Source organism: Pieris rapae, chromosome Z (genome assembly GCF_905147795.1).
Source record: "Pieris rapae chromosome Z, ilPieRapa1.1, whole genome shotgun sequence".
Lineage (NCBI taxonomy): Eukaryota > Metazoa > Arthropoda > Insecta > Lepidoptera > Pieridae > Pieris > Pieris rapae.
Window position 1 is genome coordinate 8,114,966 of NC_059534.1, and position 21,846 is coordinate 8,136,811.

Below are 21,846 nucleotides of genomic sequence, written 5' to 3' on the forward strand. Positions count from 1 at the left end.
CTTTTGGCGTTGCGTAGAGATGTGGGGTCACTCTACATCTTCTACCGCATTTTCCATGGATGGTGTTCAGAGGAGTTGTTCGGATTAATACCTGCAGCTGAGTTTCATCATCGGACGTCGAGACAATACGAAATTCTACCCGTATCACCTCGACGTCCGCCGTTCCACAACTCAAGGCAGTTTTTGCCGCGCACCACCACTTTGTGGAACCAGCTGCCCACTGAAGTATTTCCGAACCAAATCGACTTAGGGTTCTTCAAGAAAAGCCAGCTACGCACTCGCGGGCCCTCTGGCATTGAGAGTATCCATGGGCGGCGGTATCACTTAACATCAGGTGATCCTCCTGCCCGTTTGCCCCCTGTTCTATAAAAAAAAACTAACAGCCGAGAAAATATTTTTTTTTCATACGTTTTAGATTAAAGAAAAATCGGCAACGTTGGCAGATAATGGATATGATAAACGTTTTGTTATTAAACATTATATTTAACCTATGATGGAAACTTAATTGGAATTATTCAGTTAAATGTACATATTACTATACAAGTAAGTCCCGAACCTTTTTTACAGACTAATTATTCATAAGTTTTATTATTTAATTACATCTTGGTCCTAGACTTGTCAGTTACAAGAATTCTACGAAGCATGAATGCACCCAAATGCTGTTGATTTAACTTTCAACAATTTGTCATATTTTAATTAAAAGCAAACATGCGTTTATAATACTTTATTTTCATATGCATTATGACAATAACTAGGTACATACTTTAATGTTGTCAATATTAACCTCTAAACATTTATAATATACATCATTTCATGTTATTTATGTTACACGATTATACACATTGTATTTTGAATAAATAAGCCATTTTCTACTAGATTCCTGAGGCGACTATTTCAGCTGTTTACGCTATATATTGTAATGAAACAAATGGGGAACACATAGCAAACCCAGTTTCAGTGATCAACAGTATTTAAATGTTAACATTGATTAATAAGTACATCTTATTGAGAATGTTAAAAAATTATGAAATAATTTTTATTTCAAACTCAAACTTCAAAACATCTTGATTCATATAGGTAAACATATACACTTATAAACGTCAAAAAAAATTTAATTAATTGTAAATTTACATTTACAACCAGTTCGCAAGTTAAGGGCGTAGAGCGGTTAAGAAGAACTATTGAACGATTTATTGAGACTATCGTCATAAGTAAAAGTTCTACTTCGTTAATATCAATCCACAACAGTGTAGGTTAGGCAAGTTACCTATTAAACTTTTTCAGATTCCTATAAATTTTGCTAATAATTAATTGGGCAAAGTGGAGAAAACATATTTTGGAAGGTATTAGTAACAAAATTGTTCCATCACTAAAACGCCTAAATGTAATATCTATATATACAATTTGAATGAATATTACTAATATAATAAGAATCTGTATAATTTAAATTTCCACAATAATACATTTCTCATCTCATTACACTATACTTATATTACATAGGTGGATGAATAAGAAAATATTAGATAGTGAAAAGACGTAGGAAAATACTGGTAAGTAGTGTTTCCTTTGTTTATATTAAATACCAAATACACCTATTAAGTTAATATAATATAACAATAATTAAATACTTTATTATAAGTTTTTCATTTGTAACATGCTTATATTTCTAAACAACAAATTTAAATGTATACCAGTTACAACATACTTTGAGCAACAATTTTAATTTTTAACAGGTAAAGTTTTGTTTTTAAAACTAAAGCCTTCAATGACATGTATAAACAATACATCAGTAATAATAAAATAATTAAGATTCTTTGTATCCTTTGCAATTGCACAAATTGCACAGTAATTATATGCATTTATTATGCATACAAAATAAAACTAATACCGAGTTACATTGTATTAATAATTATAGATTGCAAGCACATAATAGTCATCAGTTAACAGACTTAAGCTAAAAATTCATACATACATTAATTGGTTTACCAAATGTCATAACAATAGCATAAATTATTTGTCAATTCACACTGATCAAAGTGTCACAGATCACTACATCAGTTCATGTCCTCAGCAGGGTTACCGCGCATGCCCTTGCGCAGTTTCCCGAAATTGTGGAAAGTAACAGAAATGCTGTGACTTTCAGAGATGTGTATTATGAGCTAGTTCTTTAAATAAAAATATTTCATAATATCAGCGAATGTGTTCTCTGGTAGAGGTGCACAATGATTAGATTGGAAATCTCTCATATATTTAATAATCTGGAATAAATTATCTTTTATTATTAAGAATAATTTAAAGAATTTAAATCGTAACCCATAAGACCAATATGTGTATACACACACATATCTTTATATAAAATGCACTTGATGTCTGTACAAATTATGCCAGTTAAAATTTACAAACAACTAGAATAATTACCAATTGTAGGGCTTGTCGATTTACTTCTGTCAACGTATCTTTGTTTATATTGCCACGTTGCATTTCACTCATTCCAACATAAGATCGTACAGCTTCTTGTAATTCATCACTTTCATTAAACCTTGGGTGTCGGGACTTAAGAAGAGTAAGTAGTAGAGAATTTCCACAGTTTGTCTGCAGTTGGCCTTGTCTAAAGTATAGATATTACAAATAAGAAATTCGTAGCTGAGCATCCACATTTTGATAAAGATTACTAAACTTACATCACACTAATTTATTAATCGTTTCATGTAACTAAATGATTCAATACTTCGTAATTTAAACCTTTTCCCAATTCACAATAAGAGTATAGTATATTTACAGTAGAGAAGTAATAATACTTTAACAATTCTTTGTAAGTAATTACTGCAACGCCAATAATTTTAGCTTTGACTGACTGTTATTTAACGTATTTTATAAACAAGATAATGATTAATATAATTTTCAATACGAACCTTAAGCAGATCACTTCGTCTTCAGTGCGCCGAATTAGTTGCACCGGGCCTTTGTATAGTGCTAGTAATTCACCTACATTCAAGTCAACATAACTACGTATAACTTCCTTTACTAACAAAGACCATGATCTAGGCATTTGGTTTTGAGCTAGGGGCAGCAAGTCATCAAAGGTAGCATCCAAAATCTAGAGAATCAAAAGATATCAATTAAAGAATTTAGTTTTACAAATTAAACTTATAAGAAAAATATACGCGTCCTCTTACCAAAGCGCTGATGTCAGGGTAGTTAGCTGCAGCCCAAGCTGCAGTATAGCCACCAATGCTCCACCCATACAATACAATATTTTCGAGTGGAAAGTTGAGTTCTTCAATGGCATACTGAATTACGGCGATTATAGAATTTTGTTCTTGTTTCGGAAATGGTATTCCCTGTAAAAAATACAAAATGCTGTTTTATTGAGCAATTTGCTTTTAAAACTGCTTTTTCACTTATTTACTTACAGTACTTCCTGCGAAACCAGGGTGGTTCCACCCAAGAGCTGAATAACCTGCCTTTATTGGGGTTGTTACCATCCCGATTTCATAAAATCCGGAATTTCCTTCGCAACAAATTACCAATATTTTGCCATTTGAATGTGCTCGATTGTCAACAAATATAGTATCTATAGAATTGGCATCTGATGTTAGTAATTTTGCCCTTTTACCATGGAACGTTTCCACCAATTGTGTACGGCCTTCCATTAAAGGGTTCCCTATAATTACATATTTACTCTTAAATAATTTCAAAGTACTTCAGAAGAAGAAAAACTTTAACTTTAACATTTTCTAATAGTACGAGATCCCGCTGCAGGATTGGTGCGTTCATCGAGTTTTTGTTTTAAACCAAATTTTTATTTATAACTAGCTGACCCGGCAGACTTCGTACTGCCTCATCGATAAATAAAAGACCTAATCTTTTGTATAAAATGATTTTAAAACAAACAAAATAATTATTAATGAAAAAGCATTTATTGAATAAAGCATGAAGTTTTATTATTATTTTCGATACATCATGTTGCTTACTTAGAAATCAGAGTTTTCCTGAAATACTGGCTATTTATAAGGTTTAAATTTGATATTCACAGACACACACTGTGAAAATACAGTCTGTTAATTAATTTAAAGCTTTCTCATAAACTATATTTTTTGTTTTGTTTTGTGGGTCGTAAATAAACAAAGAAGACGGTTTTCCGACGCGCGAACACGCGACGTATAATTGTCCATGCGCGAAACAGGGAAACTCCAAGTTGATTCCACAAACTTCTAAAGACTGTCCTTGCGATTTATTTATGGTCATCGCAAAGGCCAGACGTACTGGAAATTGTAAGCGTTTAAAATCGAATGGTAAGTCCGTTGGAATCATCGGTATCCGCGGGATCAAGACATCCTCTCCTTTGTATTTTCCTTTTATGATTGTCGCCTCAATGACGTTATTCATCAGCCTTTTCACAGCCAGTCTTGTTCCATTGCATAGTCGAGGTTGATTAATGTTACGCAGCATGATGACAACTGATCCTACTTTTAACTGCAAATTGTGAGGTGGTAATCCAGGCAATTCCAGTGAATTTAAAAACTCAGTGGGATAGTTGATTACGTCATCCTGGTTCATTACGGTGTCGACTGATTTGAAGGAAACCATAATTTAATTTGTCTTTATTATTATTGATTTATCTTTCGATTTCTATATAGTCTTATTAAAAAAATAATCGGACAGGGTAACAACTTAAGTTAGCTAAAATAAAAAAATAATCGGACAGAGTAACAACTGAAGTTAGCTAAAATGTGTTTATTTATGTACTATGTATTTTGAGACTATGCAATTTTGTCGCGTTCGCGATTCACTTTCATTTTTGTTGAGTTTCAGAACGCGATATTAGGTCCTCCAACGCGCACGCGAATTTGAACTTTATGCAGCGGTAATAAATTACAAATTGACTCTCCATTTTATTTAGAAAACGTTTGTATGGGAAATAGAAAAATGCTGTTTTGAGGATTTTCCCGGCAATTATTCGAATTTTTCTCACCTTTTAAACCTTCCCTAGACCTCCACGAATAATTCAAGACCAAGATAAGATAAATCCGTTCAGCCGTTCTCGAGTTTTAGCGAGACTAACGAACAGCAATTGATTTTTATATATATAGATTAGGAGAATATATATTTACTACCTATCAAAATTTGGCCGCTATTATTTTTAATTGATTTTTGGTAAAAAATTTCATTTTTAAGTAGCAGTTTATACGTTTATAAATTTATCGAAATCATACCTGTTTACACTTGGCTGCAAAGAGGTGCGGCCAGGTGTGCAACGGCAACGGTGATTTTTTAGAACTTTCATATTAATTACCGTGATGAGACGTTATTTTATTTTAAAATTAAATAAACGAAATTTTTTACCAAAAATCAATTAAAAATAATGGCGGCCAAATATTGATAGGCACCCTAGTAAATATATATTCTCCTAATCATAAATAAACATAAATTAGTACTGAAGGTGAAAAAGAATAATAATAATAATAATTTGGTTTTAAACAAAAACTCGAAAAACACACCAATCCTGCAGCGGGATCTTAGACCATAATGGCCAGGCCTTCAGCTTATATAAGCAGAAAAGTCCATTGTGCAATAATGGACTTTGGAGCTGGGGTTCGAACCGTCCAATTCTCAGCCATGAAATTCAAACTCTCATGCGACCGGGCCAACACTGCTCATTTTAATTTAATTAACTGATTAAAAATAAACTTACACAATATATTTTGTATGAGAGTTAAGGTTCCAGGATAAATTATGCGCATAGCAAAGGTGTGTATAGCAATGAATGCCAGTATTTGTAAGGGGATTCTCTGATAAATTGGCAAGTCTTCATTGGAACTTTTATTAAATGGAATATTTTCAAACCAGGATTTCCTAAAAAAATAGTTATGATAATGCATACATAATGGTTACTAAAAACTTACTTATATATTTTCTGTCTATACATATATATATATATAAGTTAAAGTTTTTATTAAGCCCCTTGCACCCCGGGAGAAAAGTTGCGCTTTTGGCGACCTTGTAAGAGAACGAGAAAAAAACCAAAGTGCCGCAACAGTGACTCCAAGAAATGCGAGAGTTCCTAAGTCGAAAAAATCTAGGGATGGCCAGCCCCCTCTTCGACCACTACCCAAGCTAAAGGTACCCCGCACCGCTGCGACAGTGATTACTGTACCGAAGGACGCTGAGGCAAGAGGGGTCACCTGTGCTGCTGCCCTAAGAGGCCCGGGTCAAAGTGGATTTGAAGAAAGTCGGTAATGAGGGCGTCAAGTTCCGCCGCGCCGCCACGGGTGCCACCATAATTCAAATTCCCAGGGCGGGTAGCGGGGAAAAAGCTGACACTTTTGACTGACAAATAGCGGCTCGAAATAGCATTGTGACTCCGGGATCAAGATCACACGGCCTGTAAGATGAGCTGACGTCCGCGTCTCTGGCTTGGACGACTGAACTGCGCGAGGCGATCGCGGCCAAAGGCGAATGCCCAGTTGACCAGATCAGGGTGGGCCGCATACGACAGGATAGGTCGGGTCTCGGCGCAGCCTGGGCCAACTGCCCGGTTTCAGCCGCCAAGAAATTGCAAATAGGACGTTTTCTCGTGGGCTTGGTAGCGGCGAGCGTAAAAACCAAGAGAGCTACGATGTTTCCGCTGCTTGCAGGTCGGGCACGTAGCCAGCCGCTGCATGTCGGAAACCGATCGTAGCCGAGTGTGCTTTCGCTGCAGTCAGCCCAGTCACAGGGCAGCTGCTTGTAGGGCAAAACCAAAGTGCTCACTCTGCGAGGAGGCGGGCAGGACATCTGGCTGAAATCTGGAAATCAGGCTGGGAGGTAGCACTTGCACTGCTCCCAGCGTGAGGTTTACCAACCCACAAAGTTCTCGCGCAATAATGCGCCTATGGAGGTTGTCGAAATTGTAGCATGTCAATATGGCCCTACGGTTCCTACTGAGTAATTTAAACCACTGCGCCACAGCGCAATACCTAGTACACCAGAGTCTGGCGCAGTGGGACATCAACATCGGCATAATATCTGAGCCCTACGTAATACCGGATAGAGGAAACTGGGTGGGTGACCTCGAGGGCTTGGCCGCAATCGTTTTACACGGGCGGAAGGTTCGCCCAGCATCGGCCAGTTAGGAAAGACCACGGCTATGTGGCAGCAAAACAGGGAAGCGAGATGTGCATCATCAGCACCTATTTCTCGCCCAATGGCTCTTTGGCTGAGTTTTAGACCTATCTAAGGGAACTAGATAGAATGGTGGAATGGAGTCGGCCGAGACATTAGGTCGTTGCTGGGGACTTAAATGCAAAGTCTGCGGCGTGGGCTATCTGTCTGTGAATATCATGATAACCACGTGTTATTGAGGCTAAAGTATAAAGTAAATTTATTTTTTGAAATCAAAATCCTTTCTAATTTTGTATTACACTGTTACCACAGAACTAATCACATCAATTTTTTACTACAAAGTTTACTGAATTACTTTGTAGTAATCTGAATGATGTATGGCAGGCACGCCTTTACAGGCATAGGGACACTGTAAATTGGCACACCGTCACAACATGTACACTTTGGACCGCTGTGGGTTACCTGAGCCATCAATATTGATAATTTATTTATATAAATCCTAATAAGAATACCTATTCCTTCGTGTATAAAGCTATTTTATAACATATTGTAATACACATGCATATGGTGAATTTTGGTTCAGTTTGCTTAAGAAGACGCTGTGGGAACAAGTTACTTATCAGTTATCATTCTATTTCTTCTAATATATTTATAAATAAGTAGCAGTTAAAAGTAAAAAATGGTACCTTGTTGTTGCAGGCATAGCAAAAGTCACTGGCCAAGATGTAAATTCAAAATCATATTTCCTGATTTGGTTCATAAATTCTTTAGTGTTTGCTTTTGGTTGTTGAATCACAAACAGAAATTCAGTGTATTTAGAGTTAAATGCTCGACCCACTGCTCTTACGAGAAAGGAAATTATAATGACACAACCAACACCACACATCAATTTAGTTATAAAAGTTGTTTCATTCCATGAAAAGAAACCTCTTCTATAAATATATGTGCACACAAATGGAGAAGCATAGCTGACAATCGTGAATATATTCTGTGCCTGTAAAATTTATAAAATATTTTTATATAGGTTTTTTAACAATACAATTTTTTTTTGTTATTTAACTTACAATTGTAATAATTTTATCACCATATTTTTCCAAATGTTTTGGTTGATACAAAGCCTGTAAAAAAAACATTGTATTTTATGATATACTATAAAGCTCTAATATCTGGTATTCTTGACTAAAACTAAAAAAGAAATCACATAAATTTAATTTTATTGTAAAGTGTATGTGTTTACATATTACTTCAAGAGTATGCCTAGGTCTGTCAATGAGAGAAAGTGAGTAACATAAACATCATCAAACACCAAAATTTCTTTTGTTTCTTATGTTGTTATACAAAGGTTTTACTTTAACTTACTTAAATAATGCACTTGTTTGTTGTTGTTAAACAGGAACAACAAGTGCAATATTAACCAAACTAATTATTACAATATTAACAGGGGTTGGGTTTACAATTCAATACCTTGAATTTGATTATACTGAGTATGTATGAATCTAAGCATCCAAAAAAACTAATTATTATCTAGTATCTATTAACAGAACTGAAACTGGTTTTGTGCCAGAAATGAGAGTATAAATCAAAACCAAAAAAGGTGGTGTCAATGATTTTACAAGTCAAAGAAAGACAACAGAACTGATCCCTAGATTCATTTAGATTAATGATACTATGTAAATTAAGTAATAGAACAAACAAATATTTTATTTCAGCAGTCTTAAGTCTTATACTTGGAGAGGTCATTTCAACACTTATGAAGATTTAGTGGCGAGTTTTAATTTTTTCACATTTCTTGGAACAAAAATTGAGAATAAGCAGAAAGCTCATTTTTTTTTCTTTTTCCGTTTCTGTTTCTGTCAACTTTTAATTGATATAATTACCCAGAACGTGGTCTTGGGAGAATATTATACAATTGGACTGCATAAAATTTGAAAGGTGGAAAAGGTGAAGCTTCTTTTTTGATCAAGTATTTAAGTTAGCCATTTCTTCGTTAAAAAATATTTCAACTTGATAATTATTATTATATCGATTCCAAAATAATATGACAAGTAACTCACATCTTTTTCGCCGTCTCCATAAATTTTATATAGACGAGGGGAGTACAAACACTGCCAAATTAATTTAAACATTTTTAACTCAATATTTAAATCACTAAAAAAGGTAAAAAATTTATAAAGACACTTCTGAAAAAGATGAGAACACAGTATTCACATCAAGTATCAACTACATCTATAAAAGATGGATACCTCTTGTATAATAAAAATTAAAATCAATATCGTACATAGAAAAAATTATACTGTCGAGTTTTATTCCACAGATTCTATTCGTAATTCGATAAAAAAATTATTAGTTATACTCTATGGTACCAGTAGAGCTTCTACTTTACGGCCCCAGTTCAATACATACTTTCATTAAAATAAAAGGCTGGCCTCACACACAAAATAATATTGTCAATAATCTTCATCTTTATATTATCCCCGCACACTACGCAATATTATTGGCATTTTTCATGGTACATTCTGAGTCAGTCGCTCCACAGCTAGATTAGATTATGTGCACACGTTTAACATAATGGATAGAAAGAAAAAAATCGTTGCATTGAGTACCTATTGCATTAATTTTACTATCTAAAAAAAGCAATCAAGAAAGAAACGATGGATTAAAGACTGGATGAGAAGATTTACTTTAATTACAAAGGATTCCATAGTATTATTTTATTGGCTTTAGTAAATGCTCGTAAAGAATTCCTGATGGTTGATGTTAGTATCAATGGTCGGATATCTGATGGTGGAGTTCTGTTCTACTCAAAATGTTGGCTGTCTTACTAACAGTCTACATAACTTGCCTAACCCAATTAATCTTTCAAACATAACACACTTATTCCCTTACGTATTTGTGGCTGATAAAGCGTTCGCTTTGGGCTCAAATTTGATGAAACCATACTAACAGAAAAACTGCAGCTCTAATGAACTGATATTCAATCAAAAACTATCAACCACCATCAGTCAGTATAACTAATCTGCAGTCTACTCAAATTAGAACTGCGACTTTAAGTGCTAAAATAATAAGATATTTGTCAATAGGTACTTTTGTAGTTTATATACCTAATAATAATTAACGATATGATTTGCAGGATGTATTCCATAATTCTGGATAAGTTTCCCATATTTTAATAAACACTGACAAATAGTGTTTTTCCGTGAGAGTGGCATCATCAACAGTATCGCTTAACGCTTTGAATACTATTTTCGTCCTCCATTTTGAACAAAAAACAGTAACGTCCGCCTGCCTTCAAGGCAACAAGGAACATCTTTTTCTCAACTAAAATATTGCCGCGTGTCAGACGTCAGTGTTCACCACCTGAAGCCAGGCAACTATCGTACCAGGGCCGAAAAATATCGTACCAGTCAGGAAAATGGATAAAATACTTTTAAAAATCATATGAAACGTGCAATAATGTATGTAGGAAATGATTTATAGTTTAAATCTTGTAAACTTGTGTTTTTTAAATTGAAAAAATAATAATTCAATTTAAATGTTCGACGTATGGCAAGACCTGAGCTGAGAGTGGACGTCTTACGAGGGCACTTCGAGTGTCATGAACGTGCCAACATTTCTAATTTATATTGAACAACAGTAACAACCAATGAAAGGATTGCGCCATGAAGCAACGGCATGTGATCCTCATAAAACAATGAGCCAATAGATGGCACTAACACTAAAAACTGTAATTATTATTGGGCTATCTGTGTAATCATCAAATTTTTCATGAGAACGGAAATTATCGTACAGTCTGAGTACGATAGTCGTGTACTATCATACATCGTACGTAGCTATGACATATCGTACATGTACGATTATTATCGTACAAGTCAGGAAAATGGATAAAATACTTTTAAAAATCCTATGAAACGTCACATAGACCAGTGCCGAAGCCTTCAAAAATAGTAAAAAATGAAAAAAAATTACAGTAGGATGGAACCCATTAGAAATGCAGGGGAATATGATCAAAATGAAAGGAAAAATAAATTACGGTCGATCCGAGTTCGGGAAGTGGGAGGGGGGTGACTTTTAAGGGGGAAAAATTGTTTATCTTGATTTCCGGCGAAACTACCAGTCCTATGGAAAAAAATTAAATGGCAAAGTTGTAGGTCATAAAAAGATACAACTTTGGTATTTACAATTTTTTCACATAACCTCAAAATTTAGGTGAAAAATTCAAAAAACCAAGTTTTTGGTTTTTTATTTATATCTTTTTTAAAAAGTTTTTTTTTGTACGAAATTTGGTGAAAACTTACCTTATTATGTCCCAAATATACTGTAATTTATTTGATTAAAAATATTTATTTTTTCGCCTCATTTTAACTTAATATCAAAAAAGCACCCTAATTTTCAATCGAAAATTCTGACGTCAAAATTTCAGCTTTTTTCAAAAAGTTTGGGGGCTTTTTGTTCGTTGAAATATCTACTTTCTAATGGTGTAAAAAAATATACATTTCTATAGGAAATATTATAAGAAAATGCAAAAAATTGGTCACTCAGGTATATAAATTATCTTAAAACAGCAATAAATAGGCATCTACAAATATAATTTACAGAAGATTCTAAAATAAAAAAATTCAGGCAAAAGTAGCTGTACTAAATACTTCAATTTCAGATCATCTCATGGTATTTTTAAGTTTACAGAAAGTAAAAATGCATAACGTAGTTGAAGCAAAAAAATTCAAAACCTATACAGATTTTGATAAAGCGGTAATAACATTAGCTAATAAAAATTTGAATAATCTCTTACTTTGCACGGATCCTAATGTAGTCGTAGACAAATTGATAGATAAGATTAAAGAATCCTTAGAAGAAAATACAACAATCACAAATGTATCTAAACGACCTCAGGTATTAAAGCCGTGGATAACTGCCGGTATCTTACGTTGCATAAGAAATAGGAATAAAATGCAAAAACGGTTAAAAAGTAATCAATATGACGAAATTCTATCAATAACTTATAAAAGATATAGAAACTTTTGTAACAACTTAATCAAAAAATTAAAACGGAAATATGAAAGAACACAATTGGATAATTCAGTTAATGACCCAAAACAGTTGTGGAAAAATATTAAGAGGATTGCATATATGACTCAAACAAAACATAATAATAACGAACTAATAAACATTAAGCCCACGCCCACAGAGTATGTAAATGAAGTTAATAACTACTTTACAAATCTTGGCCCATCACTATCTCAGGAAATTCAACAAAACCCGTCACGGTCCTCCACATCACCACTTGCCCCTAAACTAGCTCCCACTCGTTTGTTTTATTTAGTACTGACCTTCTAGAGGTAGATCATATAATCAGAAACCTAAAATCTGATAGCACACCAGGGTGGGATAATATTCCCGCACGATTCTTAAAACTCGCTAGAAGTCTCATAGTACCTTGTCTATGTCATTTGGCCAATCTATGTTTTCAAAAAGGGATTTTCCCGACAAAACTTAAGCAAGCTATTATTGTACCAGTATTTAAATCCGGCGATAAGGACAAAGTCAATAATTACAGGCCGATTTCAATTCTTCCAGCCATCTCCAAGGTACTAGAAAAACTTCTGAATATTAGATTAATAAACTACCTTAATAAATTTAATATTCTATCAAGCTCACAATATGGATTCAGGCAAGGAAAATCTACGGAAGATGCCATATCTCAATTTACGTCTCTGATAGTGACAAACCTAGATAAGGGAAAGAAATGCCTTGGTGCATTTCTAGATTTACGAAAGGCCTTCGATACTGTCTGTATCTCTTCACTTTTACATAATATGGAGCAAATAGGAATAAGAGATATACCCCTAAATCTATTTTGTGACTACCTCTCAAGGCGAACACAGAGAGTGAAAATAGGCGACTACATAAGTGATGAAATGGAAATAACCTATGGGGTTCCGCAAGGAAGCATATTAGGCCCAACGTTATTTCTAATATATATTAATGCGTTAAGTAATCTAAAACTTGATAACGGGCAAATATTTTCCTATGCAGATGACACAGCTGTACTTTTCACAGGAATTAACTGGGCAGAAGTGAAAAAATCTACGGAAATTAGACTGACAACTATTGCTAATTGGCTTGATTTCCACCTTTTGTCTCTCAATAAAGAGAAAACTAACTATATATGTTTCAGAATTTCTAATCGAACGCAACCACCTAAAGATTTTAAAATTAAATTACATAACTGCGATATGCAAAGTGTCGGTAACTGCCCCTGTCCTCCAATTACAAAAGTTAGCTCTACCAAATACTTAGGCATTCACATAGACGAACGGCTATCATGGTATCCTCATATAGAGTCCATGACTGGTAGATTACGGAAATTTACATACATCTTTAAAATTTTGCGATACATCACATCGTATGTAATACTTGAAAGAATTTACACAGCACTCGTTCAGACCGTATTAACATATTGCATAAACATATGGGGTGCGGCCAATACAACAAATTTTTTGGAATTGGAACGGGGACATAGGGCTCTTTTAAAAGTGATGCTGTTCCGGCCATACAGATTCCCATCGGAAGAGCTCTATCATCTTAGCAAATTACTTTCCGTTAGGAAGCTGTTTGTCCTGAATCTAATTTTAAAAACCCACAGAGCGCTCCCGTTTGAGAATAGCTGGTCTTAAAAAGAAATAGGGATGTTTTAGTCGGTCAGACCGTAAGGACCGACTTCGCTAGACGCAATATGCAAGCAGCCTATTTATATAATAAATTAAATAGGCTGCTTAACATCTACCCTCTCACCGCCTACAACCTAAAAACCCGAATAAAAGACTGGCTTATTATCACGCCTTATGCAGTATTAGAACTGCTTTTGAGACCCATGATTTAAAACGCTACACGTTACTCATTCACTCACCTACTCACTCACTCATTCACTCTCTCACACACTTACTCATGCACACAATCAGGTGTGATGATAACGGTTTAACAAGTAAAAAATAAAAAGGAAATGAACTGGATAAATTATTTTATGTAATTAACTTTGTTATGGAAGAGCTGGGAACCATAACACAGGTATATTTACTTAAAAGGGTTCCCAAATCTTACACTATGAAAAGAAAAATGTACCAACTTAAATGAATAAAGACTTATTATATTATTATTATTATATTCTACAACTTTTTCAAAATATTGTAGATGTCTTATTAAATATTAACTTTATTTGTTTTTTAATTATAGAAGTATATTTTAATTTGCAATTTTTTCGTTATCAATGAAGCATGAAATCTTACGTTTTTTGAGTAATTAAAGTGTAAATTTTAATAAATACCTCAAAATTGTACATAATTAAAAGAAAATTTTCGAATTTGAGGTTTTTTCAATTTTTTGCATTTTCTTATAATATTTCCTATAGAAATGTATATTTTTTTACACCATTAGAAAGTAGATATTTCAACGAACAAAAAGCCCCCAAACTTTTTGAAAAAAGCTGAAATTTTGACGTCAGAATTTTCGATTGAAAATTAGGGTGCTTTTTTGATAAATAATAATAATAATAATAATAATAAACCTTTTATTTCATGCAATTTTTTCAGGTTACATGTGTAGTTTTAAGAAAGAAAGAAATAATAGTAAAGACATTAATTACACTTGTTTCCAATTAATTTAGAAAATAGTTTAAATGTATAACTAGGTTTGTTTTGCATGAACCCCTCCTCAAGTGAAGGTGAAGGCCTCCTCTAAAGAACTCCATGAGTCTCTATCTTGAGCTATTTGCGGCCAGCAGGTACCAGCTGTTTTTATCAGCTCGTCTGCCCATCTTGTGAGCGGTCTGCCTTTGGGACGTTTGCCGATTGGACCTTTCCACGTTGTTTAGTTGAGTTAAGTATTTCTAGGGATTTAGTTTCTTTCGTTGAAGAATGTTGAAGTTTTTCCTTTAGAGGGTTTTGGTCTTGATCTTCCACGGTGACCAGCCGGGTTGGAAGATGGTTTTCGTCGTTTAGTTGAAATTTATTAGATGTTGTATCTTTGAGGGAGGGGATTGTTAATTGCTATGAGTGTAAGCTACTGGCTGTTTTGTCGTTGATTTGTTTATTGGCGTTATTTTTCGCTAGGTAGCTTAGTATGCTTGGTTTTAGAATTCCTTCTGAGACACTGTTTGATCGAGGTAAAGATGGGTTGGATTGGTTTATTTTGTTTTTCTTGGTGGCTCTCGTGTTGTTACCAACTAGTCCTTGAGACTTGGGATCTGACTCTGGTGAATTCGCCAGTGATCTTTTGTTGTTTGATTTTAGTACAATGAGTTTATCGTATTTTATTGTGACTTTATTTCCTTTCTCACGCTCTTTATTCGCTTCTTCTTGTAATTCTTTCCTTTTTTCCAATATGTATTTAGGGTAGTCTTCGTTCAAATAGTATTGGGTATCTTTCAATAATCTTTTTTGCTTGAGAATACTGACCTTTAAACCAAGGGTAGAAAAAGTCACCTTTATTGGCCGGGGTTTATCACCTTTCTTTCCCAGTCTCTTTGTTTCCTGAATATCTCGGCAATTCAGTTTTTCATTTATAAAGTGCAATATATTGTTCTCCAAGCTATGGTACGACGTCTCGTCCTCTTCAATACCGAAGAAAATTATATTTCTTTGTCTTGCTTGTTTTTCCATAAATTGAATTCTTTTTTCTTGTTGTTCAACTTTTTCATTCAAGATCTGGTGTTTTCCTTCCAGAATTGTAAATTTTTCTTCTAGTTTGTTGGTTATGTTATGTGTTATTTGTTCTGTCACCCTTTCACCATTTTTCTGAATTTCAATTTTTTGTGCGTTCAGTTCTTTTTGGATATTTTCTAAAGCTTTCATAATTTCCTCCATGGTGACTATTTTTGTTTTGATACTCGTGGCGCCCTCTAGTAGGACTGGGTAGTATTATTTGATCTGTTGTACGCTCTGTAGCGAACAAGTCTAGTCGAAGGTAGTGCGTTCCTTTTCAAATAGATGGCGCTGTACTACAATTCTTTATTCTATGACAAGGGAAGTTGCAGATTCATTCAGGTGTGAGGTTATGTTTCTCAAAAAACGAGATAATTTTCACCATCCACTATTTATTTGCACTCCGGGTCTTCGGCACTTTCATAAGTTAGCACTGGTACAGTTTAAGTTCTTGGATTAGCGAGAGTAGACTTGAAGAGCTTCGAAATTGTTGTTTCTTTACACTTCAGATTTTTGTGGATTTTTCTGTATTATTCGTTAACTTAGAGTCTTGCCTTCACTATATAGACTTAATCACTAGTTTATAGTCATTTGTACGATTTTGTTATCACTAAATTCACTTTTATTATAATTTTTAGTAACTTTTTATACGGACTGTGTTGTTTACCGCGTCTCAGTAGCGCCCTCCCTCGCTTTTTTGATATTAAGTTAAAATGAGGCGAAAAAATAAATATTTTTAATCAAATAAATTACAGTATATTTGGGACATAATAAGGTAAGTTTTCACGAAATTTCGTACAAAAAAAAAACTTTTTAAAAAAGATATAAATAAAAAACCAAAAACTTGGTTTTTTGAATTTTTCACCTAAATTTTGAGGTTATGTGAAAAAAATTGAAAATACCAAAGTTGTAGATCTTTTTATGACCTACAACTTTGCCATTTAATTTTTTTCCAGAGGACTGGTAGTTTCGCCGGAAATCAAGATAAACAATTTTTCCCCCTTAAAAGTCACCCCCCTTCCACTTCCCGAACTCGGATCGACCGTAATTTATTTTTCCTTTCATTTTGATCATATTCCCCTGCATTTCTAATTCTTTCTTTAATAATTCTTGCATCCTACTGTTTTTTTTTTTGGTTTCAAAAATATCGACACTGGTCTAACAATAATATGTTGGAAATGATTTATAGTTTAAATCTTGTAAACTTGTGTTATTTAAATTGAAAAAATAATAATAATAAATACAGTTCAAAAAATTTAAGTGACGAAATTTAGTAAAGTGAAATTTTATGACTCCAAAGTACTGAATATTTTCCAAATAAGTTATGACCTAAAGGTCTAGGTTACCAGATCATAAAAAAAAAAAAAAAAAAAAAAAAAAAAAAAAAAAAAACTTATTACTACTTATTACTTATACATTGTACAGACTACAGTTAAACTTAATAGAAGTGCTAAACGCGTTTATTTTGTAAAACAAAGTATTTTTAACGCAATGCTTGCTTATACTGGTGCTGGTATACCTGATAAATCTTGGCAACCTCCTGTTGCAATTTTAGAAACAACGTAAGAAAGAGTATAAATCTTATGTTTACCTTAAAGCGTCAATCATAATACCTTTAAACTTAGAACATCGTATAAAATAATAATGGTCTTTTTGTAAAAGACAAGTGGCCTTCAATTTGATTAACTTGCTTGCTTTTCAGAATGGGAACTATAATTGTAGAAATGTATTGGAAACACACACCATTAACATGCAGAAATTTTATGGAATTAGTAAGAAGAGGTTATTATAACAACACCAAGTTTCATAGAATTATTAGGGATTTTATGATCCAGGGAGGTGACCCATCAGGCACGGGAAAAGGGGGTCAATCAATATATGGACCACAGTTTAATGATGAAATAACACCAGACTTAAAGCACACTGGTGCTGGAATCTTGTCTATGGCAAATGCAGGTCCTAATACAAACGGCTCTCAGTTTTTTATTACATTAGCACCAACGCAATGGCTAGATGGTAAACATACTATATTTGGCAGAGTACAAAGTGGAATGTCCATTGTAAAAAGAATAGGATTAGTGGAATGTGACAAGAATGATTATCCTGTAGATGTTGTACGCATAGAAAAAGCTTATATACTTAAGTGATGATATTATGTAATTAATAAATTTTATTTAAATTATAGTATAATCTTTTACAATTTATCTATTCTACATTTATGAGATTTATAATATTATTAAAAATTTATATTTATCTGGCATAACTACATTAAGTTAAAATTATATTCTATATATTGGAAATCCACTAAATCAATTTTTAATTTAGAAAATGTCTTACATTATTTGAGGATTTGTACTTAGCATTGCTTGGACATAGTTATTTTGTGGATTAAAACAGGCACGGAAAGAGGAGTACTAGAAATCCCACTATGCTATAAAGTTGTGTTTGGATTATAGGTTTAATCAGCCTATTTAGCACCACATTTTAGTAGGAATATTTTTAGCACTGATAACATAACTATCACAAGCTCCTTGCACCCGCAACTCCTCTACCTATCTGCTAGATAGTTATCTAAAGACACCAGCCTCCCTAACCCCATGATATCTTTTCCAACAAATCCCCTATATAGCCCTGTTATACAAGCTTCCCATTATCACAGACCTTGGTCTGACCAAAGGTGCCCCAGATACCAACATAAAATTACAAAGCTATATTAATAGAAATTTGTCAAATGATCTTATTTACACTGATGCATCAAAGCTGTCTCTAGATGGCTGTGTTGTTACTGCCTGTTGGGTTCCTCGGTATAGAATTATCCTGCAATTTAAATGTTCTTTCCAGTCTTCAGTGTTCATAGGAGAGGCCACTGCTCTATTTTAAGAAATCCTGTTTGCACACTCCCACAGACAGCTATTTTGACTGATTCTTTAAGTTGTTTAATATCCATTAAAGAAAACCCATTTCGCAGCAACTCACGTTTTCCCACTACACTACAAATTAAGGAGACTCTTCTCTCTTGTAATCAAAAGGGATTGTCTATCATTCCAGTTTAGATTTCTAGCCACTCAGGTATTCCTGGAAAGGTGACTGCTAATTCATGTGCCAAAGCAGTTTTTGAGTCAGGTTCTCTAGATCATTTTAAACTTTCAGCACAGGATCTTTGTGTTCTTGCAAAGAAATATCTGGACAGAACCTGGAAGACATTTTGGAATGACTCCAAATCGGTTAAGTTTGGTTATCCAACCAAACTTACCAAGACAACTCTGGTTTTGTCATTATCGGAATGCAAATTGCTGGATTACATCCACAATCTCAGGTCTGTGTCTTGGTCATGCTTGCACTCCTGTTCATCTAGCCAAACTATATAGAAAGTAATAAAATTAAAGTATAATATATATATATATACAAATTATACATAAATAGAAAGTAGTATTTAATCATGTTATTACTCATAATTGTGTTGTCTGTCTGTTGTCTCAAAACTAACAATGGAATTTCAACAATATTTTTAGGTGCATAATTATTATTTTCACTGATCAATCTCTTTTGTGCCTTCTCCATCTACATGACACTGGTGAAGTACCTTGTGGGCAGTTGGCACAAATTAAAGCCATAAAAAAAATTAAAAGTAATTTAAATTTTAATCCTTTTTCGCTGTTAGGTTAGGTGCTAGAGTTTCTGATGAGCAGGCAAACACCGCCATACCCATCAGCCCTGTCTTCTCTTAAGCATGAATAACCGGAGATTTTAAATACATGATCTGGCTTTAGGCAACTTTCAGATAGATAAAAGGATTAAAAGTATTTATAATGTGTATAATTTCATGCTTTTTGTTTATAATACTGTGGCAGTTCCATTGAACTAACCTGTCCATGTTGGCCATTATTAATAGCAGTGTAGGAATTAATTAAATTAGCAGCATGGGACGTTATTGATAAATTAGGTTGAGAAAGTAATTTGATTAATGTAGTAATTAACTCTATTATTGTCTGTTGTCAATTTGCATTAGAGGATGATAGTAATGCACATCTATTAGAAGGCTCTGGCATATTGTAGTTCCTTACAAGAGACTCATGTGCTACATAATCAAAACCTTTAAGTACTGTGTTGAGGAGGGGTTCTGGGTTTAATGAAGACTGTTTTTTTTTATAAGATATTGTAGGTAGAGGTGGTGAACCAGGCAATACTGTATTTCAACCATCAGGAGATTTACTTGCGAGAGAGAATACAATATCAGCAAATTATTTAGAAATGGGGGGATGTAGTTTTGACGCTTCAATATAAGCTATTCTCTGCCATTGTTCTTTTATATCTGTTTATCTCACAACTCGCACATACTCTGGGCACTTTTAGCTTGAATCAAAGTGCCGCCCACTGCATAAGCAGCAGGAACCAGTCTTACTCCACATTACAAGTATCTCCAGTGTGGCCTTGACCACAATTGTAACATCTGGGCATTGACCTGCATTGGACCTTGGTTTGCCCAAAACCGTAACAATTAAAGGACTTAATAGATATTCATTGGATATACATATAATTTAACAGGGGTAGAGTTATAGTACATAAATATATGTCTAGGCCAGTGATTCCCAAAGTGGTCTATATAACGCCTAGGGGTCTGTCAACCTGCAAGGGGTCTAAGTCAGCGAAAAAAAAATTTGGGCGTCCATGAAATGAAAATGGGGTTCCAGGATAGTGGATCTCAACACATACTCACTGATAGTACCTATTTACTTACATCATACTATCTCATAATATCAAAACATATACATTATTTATAAAAGTACCTATGAAGTAAAAAAATTATTATATTATATGTTTATAAAATTGTGTAAGTTGTAGGATGTTGGTTTTCACATACATTTTTAACTTGTAAAAACAAAAAAAGTTACATTCAATTAATATAATATGTATAAATTAACATGTGTCCTTACTTTAAGTCTTTAACACTAAACTTCACTACATTTAGAAATTTACAGGAAATCAATGTCAGGTAAGTAGGGGTCTACCCAACACCAAAAAACATGGCAAGGGTCTACAACACAAAAAAGTTTGGGGAACTCTGTTCTAGGCAAAACTGGTCAATCAAATGTAAACACAAGTGATTGCGAAGATTTCCATATAGGTGTGTTATTAACCATGACTAAATGGTTAAGTCTCCTGATTTTTAGAATTTCTTCACACCCAATGGGTACGTTAGTGTTCTCCATAATGTCCTCAGGAGACCATTCAGTTGGTATTAACTAAACTCATCCTTGTAATTTTGAAAGTTAGGATAAAAGCTTTCATGTTGTTAGCAGGTACCTAAGTGACAAAGCTGTTCGCGTCTGTATGATTACTAAAAGGGTCATTTTGTTTCTACCAATAAGTTTCAAAGTTCCATTTATAACATTTTTGAATAGATTTTTTTTAAATCTGCAAAATACAACTGGGTGTAATATTGTAATATCATCATCAGCAGAATGTATTTTCTGCACATATACCACAAATGGGCCGTGGTCATTGGCATCATAACTAGCCCTACCAATTTGTGTGTTGGTTTTAAGAGAAAACGGGTGGAAGGAACAGGTAAAGTGCAAGTGGTGGTGATGGCAAATTAACAGTGGTCTCAGAAAACTCATCGTTACGTTAACTGTCTGAGGGTTTAAAAGTTTCCGAATTACTTTTCCATTTTCTTTTGTTGTATTGTTTGCAATATTTATGTAGATGGCTGCGCTTCAGCTTCCGTTTAGAAGTCAAACAGCAGTCATACCAGATTCATTAGAAATTGCGACTAATGCAACCGCGGGGGCCATGTCCCCCGGGTCTGGAGGCTCTTTCATAAAAATCGAAAAAGCTTACTTGAAGGAAGTAGAAGAAAAATATAAACAATAATCCAAATTGCAAATATATGAAATATTTAACTATTCTATTCACTTAATTAAAAAAAAAAAAAATTTTACAACCAATTCAAACGAAAATCACGCCCGCCAAATTCGAATGTTTCTAGCGTATCTCCTGGTACAGGTTATGCGGGGTAAGGGAGTGCAATGGATAAAGCGTATGG

General features: G+C 33.9%; 2 protein-coding genes and 1 pseudogene across 2 annotated transcripts; 1 reads left to right on the plus strand and 2 right to left on the minus strand.

The window, feature by feature from the left end:
* Positions 1-709: 709 nt before the first annotated feature.
* Positions 710-9,364, minus strand: LOC110998156 (phosphatidylserine lipase ABHD16A). Its single transcript, XM_022266645.2, has 9 exons — positions 9,159-9,364; positions 8,169-8,222; positions 7,791-8,098; positions 5,696-5,856; positions 3,414-3,664; positions 3,177-3,341; positions 2,913-3,097; positions 2,419-2,608; positions 710-2,258 (listed from the first exon to the last, which is right to left on the minus strand). Exons 1-9 carry the CDS (start codon positions 9,228-9,230, stop codon positions 2,160-2,162), a joined length of 1,485 nt encoding a protein of 494 aa, XP_022122337.2. The 5' UTR covers positions 9,231-9,364; the 3' UTR covers positions 710-2,159.
* Positions 9,365-14,654: 5,290 nt separating this feature from the next.
* LOC123690569 lies at positions 14,655-16,491 on the minus strand (annotated as a pseudogene).
* A 711-nt stretch (positions 16,492-17,202) lies between these two features.
* LOC110998143 (peptidyl-prolyl cis-trans isomerase-like 1) lies at positions 17,203-17,984 on the plus strand. Its single transcript, XM_022266618.2, has 2 exons — positions 17,203-17,362; positions 17,503-17,984. Exons 1-2 carry the CDS (start codon positions 17,292-17,294, stop codon positions 17,945-17,947), a joined length of 516 nt encoding a protein of 171 aa, XP_022122310.1. The 5' UTR covers positions 17,203-17,291; the 3' UTR covers positions 17,948-17,984.
* The last annotated feature ends 3,862 nt before the right edge of the window (positions 17,985-21,846 follow it).

What these genes read in the sequence shown, in the direction of transcription:
- LOC110998156 (XM_022266645.2), bottom strand. Translation starts at nt 9,230, where the DNA reads ATGTTTAAATTAATTTGGCAGTGTTTGTACTCCCCTCGTCTATATAAA. An exon ending in GTGATAAAATTATTACAATT is followed by an intron (nt 8,099 to 8,168) that starts GTAAGTTAAATA and finishes TAAATTTTACAG; the next exon opens with GCACAGAATATATTCACGAT. An exon ending in TCTCATACAAAATATATTGT is followed by an intron (nt 3,665 to 5,695) that starts GTAAGTTTATTT and finishes ATGTAATTATAG; the next exon opens with GGAACCCTTTAATGGAAGGC.
- LOC110998143 (XM_022266618.2), top strand. Translation starts at nt 17,292, where the DNA reads ATGCTTGCTTATACTGGTGCTGGTATACCTGATAAATCTTGGCAACCT. An exon ending in GTTGCAATTTTAGAAACAAC is followed by an intron (nt 17,363 to 17,502) that starts GTAAGAAAGAGT and finishes CTTGCTTTTCAG; the next exon opens with AATGGGAACTATAATTGTAG.